The 7,163-nt window shown below is 40.8% G+C and overlaps 1 protein-coding gene across 1 annotated transcript; it reads right to left on the bottom strand.

Moving 5' to 3' along the window:
• Positions 1–539: 539 nt before the first annotated feature.
• LOC133415088 (pyrroline-5-carboxylate reductase 1, mitochondrial-like) lies at positions 540–3,790 on the bottom strand. Its single transcript, XM_061700909.1, has 6 exons — positions 3,724–3,790; positions 3,551–3,603; positions 3,308–3,477; positions 2,948–3,173; positions 1,444–1,607; positions 540–817 (listed from the first exon to the last, which is right to left on the bottom strand). Exons 1-6 carry the CDS (start codon positions 3,788–3,790, stop codon positions 646–648), a joined length of 852 nt encoding a protein of 283 aa, XP_061556893.1. The 3' UTR covers positions 540–645.
• Positions 3,791–7,163: the final 3,373 nt, after the last annotated feature.

Here is a 7,163-nt window from a genome sequence, read left to right as displayed (position 1 = left end):
CTACGGTCAGCAGACATGGAGAGATCTTCTTCCCATTTGGTGATTGGTAAGTGCATTGATTTAGTACATGAAATTAATTTATAAACTTTTGAGAGATTTCATTTACTTTGCGGAAGAAGCTTCATTATTTGCTTGACAAACTCCGGCAGTTCGAGGGTGCTTTGGAGTGTTGGTATTCTTTTTGGTATTGTTGGTATTGCTGCTTTTAATTTATTGTATTGAAGAAAGTTTCAGGCTGTTATTGGGAATTATTGGAACAGTTCATCGCGTGTCCTAAAAACATTATTGTTAAATAGTTGTTGTAGGTGGTTAATTACATGTTGTTCCCATGTACTAAAATGAAAGGGTATATTATTAATTTCGAAATCTGAATTATGCCAGATTGGGGAGAGCATACTGGGAGCTAATTGTGATCCTGTCGATACTGAACTTGGCCACCAAGGCGTTAAGGTGGATGCGATTATTGGATTCTTGAAACATTTTTGGCGTTTAAGACTTGTAGAAATAAATGGGAGTCTTGGTAGTTTGATGTTGTTGCAGTCTGTTTGTTCCTATTCTAGCCAAGAATCACACTCCTCACTGTGGTGTAACCATTTGATGAGGTATTGTAATTGGTTAGCTAAATAATAGTGTCTTAGTTCTTGATCAATTATTCTTTGTTTTCCGATTGTTGCAGTTGTTGAAGATGCTGATCCCGTGTGATCGTACGCCCACGGCCTTCACGGTCCCCCATGGCTGCTGCGTCACTTTGTCCAGGGTCGTCTTCTTGATGGCAGCCGGGGAGATCCTCTCCTGGCCTGCCAACGATTGAAGTTCCCTTAAAAAAAAAAAAAAGTTATAGACATATGGCTGCTAACTATCGAGCATAATAACAGCGCTAAACACTTATGCTCAACTACAATGAAGAATATGGAAGCTAGCAACTAGTGTGAGAAGCTTATGTAGCATTCTTCAGTTTTACTCAGTGCTCCTCCTTGTCAAACAACATAAACAAGTGGACAACACAGTTCTAAATCAAATACCTTTGTTCACAAAAATCTGTCTGAGAATCCGGCCAAGCTAACGGGAATAGTGAGGGGGGAAAAAACAGAAGTAGAAACCTACCAATCTAAAACTGCGCTAAACATGGCTGAACAGAAGCAATGCTTCTGCTCAACTACCATGACACTGAAACAATAGGGAAGCTAGTGCCTAGTGTGACACACTAACTTAGCAAATCAAAGTCCTTGGTTCACAAAAAGCTACCCGAGAGAGTGACTAAGCCAACAGGAATGGGAACAAAAACTGGAAAATTACCCCATAACTGCGCTAAACATGACTTTAAATAATGACATTGATTAGGCAAGCTAGCAGCGATCACGTTACGCTAACGTCTTCTTGTCGAACGTCACAATCAGATGGATGTCCTGTATTGACAACGTACAGCCATTTTGTCGCGGTTACCTTGTCCAAACGCAAGAGGCCTCGAAGGCGTTGATGAGGAGGCTGCGGAAGCCGCCGCGCTTCATGACGTGGAAGGCATGGATGATGGCGCCCACCGGCCAGCAAAGGTTGTCCTTGAGCTGCCCGGGGTGTTGCTCCGAGTCTAATACCATCCGAGCGGCGTCCTTTCAAGAACAAGAAGATTAAGATGTTATCGGCCAAGCGCTAATTGTGTCATTGATGACCGCTGACTCTTCTCTGCTGGATTCCGGGACAGCGCCCGGACAAAGAAGTATCTATTCAAGGAAAGATGTCTATTTGTTCAAGTGGAAGATGACAAAGTGAGGCACGGTGTCACGGTGTATAGCTAACGTAAACATGTCTGCCCACAAGCCACATTATGAAAGGATAGAGTAAACGCAGTAATTGTTTCCCGTTCACAGACGCATTCGTATCTCAGATGTAAGGCCATTAATTTTGCTGTCTGCTATTGTGTGAATGCAAAATCACTCCCTCATCCTGGGAGTTCAGCTCACAGATCCCTCGGGTGTATTGCAACAACATAATGAGGCTCTCACCAGTGAAATTAACTGGAAAGACAGCTTGAGTCACAAAGACAGACTTTGTAAAAGAACCCCAAAAAGTACTACAATGACGCATTTGCGTTCGTTTGGAAGAAAAAGGCATATTAAAGCTATAATCCGCGATTTCTGGCGCCCACGAATGCTGCAAAATTCAACATTACAACAAAGCCTTCATCGCTTCGACATGAAGTAGGCTAAATGCTTGTCCGGCCTCCTCCTCCTCCTCCTCCTCCTTCCAAGCCCTCATGCTTTCTCCTTTCTATATGGCTCAGTCGAGCTGCGCGCTGTCCATTTCTGGGCCTGCCCGTTTGTAGGTAAAATTCGTCATTTCCGCTACGCCATTTTAGCGCACCACCAAGTGATCCAGCGTGGGAATGTATAGGATAGTCACTGAATATTAAAAAATAAATATTGAAAAATATAGCACGATGTGTCAGAAGCTGATAGGCTTAATCAGCATTCTGTCATCTGCTCTTGTAGTGGCTTGGGTGAAAATGACTTATTTTAACAAAAAATTGTTGTGGATTATAGCTTAAAGCGATAGGTGAAAAATCCTCTATATCCCAAAATGTCATGAGCATCTTCAGAAAACATGTTGCTAATCATGAAACTTGATTTGGCACACAGAACGGTACGGACATTTTGGCATTAAGAGTTTTAAAAATATTAGTTTAAAATATTTAGTTTTCATTCGAAACAATTATTACAGTTTGAATGAAAACATGCTAATAATTCAAATACTCATGTCAGTAAAATCAAATGATTTTCACATGGAAATTCAATTCTTTACCATTATTGATCAAATTACATGAAAATGACCCTGCACATAATGCGAACATCTGTCAGCCCACACACACACACACACACACACACACACACACACACACACACACACACACACAATGTAAACATCAGTCTTCAGCACGAGTAAAGTGACTCACGTAAGCAGGTCCGCTTCCACACAGGCCTGTAACGGCATCAATGAGGTCCTCCTCCACCTCAGTGCAGTATGCCACGCTGGCTATCAGCTGCTCCAGTAGCTTTCCGTCCTCCACCTCGGCATGGGTGCCCGTGACGTACACAGTAGCCCCTTCACGCACAACCACGGGAGTGTTGGTCATGCAACGTATTACCTTGGGGGCAGCGCGATACTGGAGCAGATTCTGCAAAGGCAGAGACTGGTTACGATTTCATTATGTGTTGTGCAATTGGCTGTCACCCTAAGTCAGCCGAGATAGGCTGCAGCTCACCCGTGACCCTAATGAGGACAAGCGTGATAGAAAATGGATGGCTCGCCTTGTCTATTGGAGCTGACGGTGACACCTGCAGCACAGGACACGATAAGATGGCGCTCTTCGATGTTCGGTCCAATCTCGTCCAGCACAAAGGCAATGATGTGGGGCTTAACAGCTAGGAAGAGGACGTCACTCTTGTTCACTGTCTCTGTTGCTCGTCGTGAAACCCTTAATTTCTGGACATACAGTATATTGTCATTAGCTCACAAGCCGCACACACAAAAAAATGCATCTTTTTCAAACTTGTACCTTGAGATCTGTGTCTGGGGAGCTGGCTGTGATTCTTTGAGCTGCAATTACACCTGGACATGTACACAGATCAGTTCACGGTGCGATCAACAACACGAATGAGTGCGCGTCGGAAGCCACGTTCACGGTGCGATCAACAACACGAATGAGTGAGCGTCGGAAGCCACACATACCCGCCGCCGTGAAGCCTCGCACCAGTGCGTGAGCCACCTGGCCCGCTCCTATGAAGCCCAGGGTCATCCTACCTGCCAATGGACACCATTTGAAATTAGCAAGTCCACTTGAGATGTGAAAAATGTGGCCAACGATTGCAAATGAACCACTACAGTGGACCCCTATTGGGAGTGGTGGAAGTTAAAGGCTTATCACCTGGCTCGCTGCTCAACGTAAAGCACCGAGTGCCAAAGTAAACAAAGAGTCGTTTGCAATACATGTATTTAAAATGGCAAATAGGAAAGTAGTAATCAGCCATTTTACAGGTTACGAAGCAATGACATATACTGTACAACGGCGTCCTGGCACTGCATTTTTCGAAAGATCAAAATTCAATCTATTATTAGATTATATTCACCAACACTTGCTATCCAATACGGTATTAATGTATGCTTATTTTATCCACTGCAGCTAAACTGAATGAATGCAGACCAACCGTGTGCATTGTAGCGTTCCACTTGACGTGTCTCGGCCACCCGCATCGTTGAATTCTGAGCAGCTTTACAGGTGGAGTGGGCAAGTGGTGTTCAAATTGAGGGAAATGTTTTTTGTTTTTTTTTAAATTGTACTAAATGTCACGTCCTTGTCAGTATAATATTCTAATGCCTCTCCAAACAACAATTGGCTCAATTATAGTTTATAAAAGTAAACTTACAAGAACATAGATGTAAATATGATCGTATTTTACAAATATAATGGAAAGTATATGATATTTCTATATTAAAGGCAATAAATAGTCATACACAAAATATTAAAAAGTATTTAAAAAAAAAAAAAGTTCCAAGTAGGCCATAAACTACATAAGTATCATATAGAATTATAGATCTCTTATCAGTTATAAGTATACATAATAATACTTAATACTGTACTGGTTAGCTTTTTTCTAAATAATAACAATGTTATCTAAGCTAATCTTTCTTAAACATGTCTGTAGCAGCCATATTACCGAATACCGAAAGACACTCATAAAAGAGACAGAAACGTACCGATATAAAGACGAAATGTTTCACGAAATACTAGTTTCAACGTCGTTCTCGCCTTGTGAAATGTACCCGAGGGCGAAACTTTTGACGAACGGGTACGAGAGCCAATGCCCGCGCACGCTTCTTTAACGTAAACGTAAACGACCAACGACGTCGTCGCAAATGACAACTTGAGGGCGGGCTATTTTGAAGGCACAACCGATTGCATCAGTTTGTGCAAATGTGCAAGTTTGTGTAAAAGGCAGCTGTATTGTGGAAATTCTGCTCTACAAAGCAAATATTAAAGTTAATAAATAGTAATAATTTTAAATGAAGTAATAATTATGAGCCTATATTGAATTCGTTATAGGCACGTCAGAATGGGCTAACAAATTGGGCGATAATTAGTGTTAGCAAAGTTCAGTGTCGCTAACAATCCTCTTATTAAGTGCTTATTGTTGTATTTTAATGGCAAGGAACTATTCAAAATGTCCAGAAAGTATCCAAATTTGGCATTTTTGTCGTTTTATGCTTTTGAATCACCCCTGACATGATCTGAACACGCTCTGATCGACGTTTTGTTTTTCAATTGTTTTGGGTCTGACCATTGACCTTTTCACCTGACCTCACATACTTCCTGGTGGCAAAAACTGTGATGGCACGATTAGTAAACAAATCATTCCGTCATTTGACCAAGGCGGAGTGATTGAGAAAACACTTTAACTGGCTTGAATTATTATTTTAGCCTTCTTCCCTGCCGCCGTAGTTTAAATGTGTGAAGCGTCAGTTGGTAAAGATGTTACATGAGGTCAGCTGCTTGAAAGGACGACGGAATGCCGGCTGTAATTTACATTTCAACAGGTAAGTTGATTTAAAAATAGACGTGGTGGAAATTTAGACAAAGTTAACATGATCACTGAGTGACTGGCCAATGAGTTTACTTTTCTGTTGGTTGGATTAATGGCACACATGTATGTAGCATGCTTTAAGGCTGACCTTAGCTTGCAGGCTAGCCATTATGTGTGACTAAATTACTCAAAGACACTTCAACAAAACATTTTATACACGCCTGAGAGAAAATGTTTTCCACAAACCCGATTATGGAGGTTTGGTTCCCAGTCTGTCCCTTCTGAAGTGGCTTCCTGATGTTATGTTAATAACTATAGAACCCAAAGTAGAATTTATTGCAACATAATACAGGGTCTGGCTTGTTAGTACAATCTGAGAATTATAAATTGCACCAACGTATTAGTTTAAATAATATAAATACACTTAATATACACTAACCAAACAATGAGTGATTCCAGAAATACTTAGAGAACCATCTTTATTTACAAACACCTCTCCATGTTTTGTATGGCCTCTTCAAAAAGTGAGTAGTTTTACTTTTTTTTTTGGTTGTGTTTACTTTTACAGCAGGTAACTTCCTTTCACACACAGCAGAGTTCATATAGGTTTTAAGACAGACTCTGACAACTTCTTCAAAATCAGATATATTTAGGCTGTTTATCAATGTTGCCGACCTGCCCTCTAAAAAGTGTGAAAATCTACTTTAGTAATTTATCGGTATTGAAAATGTCCAACAGAGAAGGAAATTGTTATATAAATATGGTTATATAAGTAAACAAATTAATACTGGAGACAAACTATTGCATTCAAAAATACATAACATTCAGTGGATAATAGAACAATTATGCTAATATGAACATTTGGCAGGAGGACAACAGAAAAATAACCGGGGAGCTAAAAGTCAAAGGCTATGCTCAGTGCAAACTGTCAATTTAATATATGTGTATCCGTATGACATATGCGCTCAACAGTTAGATACATAGTGCATAGATCAATTTGTTTAGGATATGGCATAATACTGATATTGTAATCATTACCAAGAAAAAAATAAGTGGGGTACACACGGACTGATTTTTAATATTAACCAATTTTTAGAATGGTAGAGACCCCAAGTGGCCACCTGGTGTGTGCTTACCGCTCCTATAGTGTGTGGTGTACACAAGATGGCCAACACCAAGTTAAAGTAGAAAAAAGCTAGGCTAACTGTGACGTGTGAGACATTTTACAAACACTCAACATAACCAGTTGCCCCTCCATTTGAGTACAGCATTCTGTTTCATGTCACAATCGGAGAGTCTTTGCCTCGCCCCAACTCCGTGTTGACCACACACGAGGATTTGCCACCCTAAATATTAAACAGGTTTATCATTGACAATGATCGGCCCTCACTGTTTTCTGAGCATATCGGGGAGGAAAAATCACTCTTAACACACCCCGCACCACTGGATAATAACTCAGGATCATTTTTCAGAGACATCTGAGAATCTGGCCTTTGCTAGCGAGGGCGGAACATTTTTTCAAATTAGGTCCAATTGTCAGTATGTATTTGCCCGGCTTTAGTCACGTCCCTGTCTTTGGTGCTGGCTATA

This window comes from Phycodurus eques, chromosome 16, assembly GCF_024500275.1.
Source record: "Phycodurus eques isolate BA_2022a chromosome 16, UOR_Pequ_1.1, whole genome shotgun sequence".
In the NCBI taxonomy this organism is placed as follows: Eukaryota; Metazoa; Chordata; class Actinopteri; order Syngnathiformes; family Syngnathidae; genus Phycodurus; species Phycodurus eques.
Note: the sequence above shows the minus strand (reverse complement) of the source record. Positions and strands in the feature narration are given on the sequence as shown.

Bases quoted from the DNA above. Each gene is read 5' to 3' on its own strand.
- LOC133415088 (XM_061700909.1), bottom strand. From the start codon at position 3,790: ATGACCCTGGGCTTCATAGGAGCGGGCCAGGTGGCTCACGCACTGGTG. The intron at 3,604-3,723 runs GTATGTGTGGCT...GTACATGTCCAG, and splicing joins GCGAGGCTTCACGGCGGCGG to GTGTAATTGCAGCTCAAAGA. The intron at 3,174-3,307 runs ACAAGGCGAGCC...GTCTCTGCCTTT, and splicing joins GTCACCGTCAGCTCCAATAG to GCAGAATCTGCTCCAGTATC.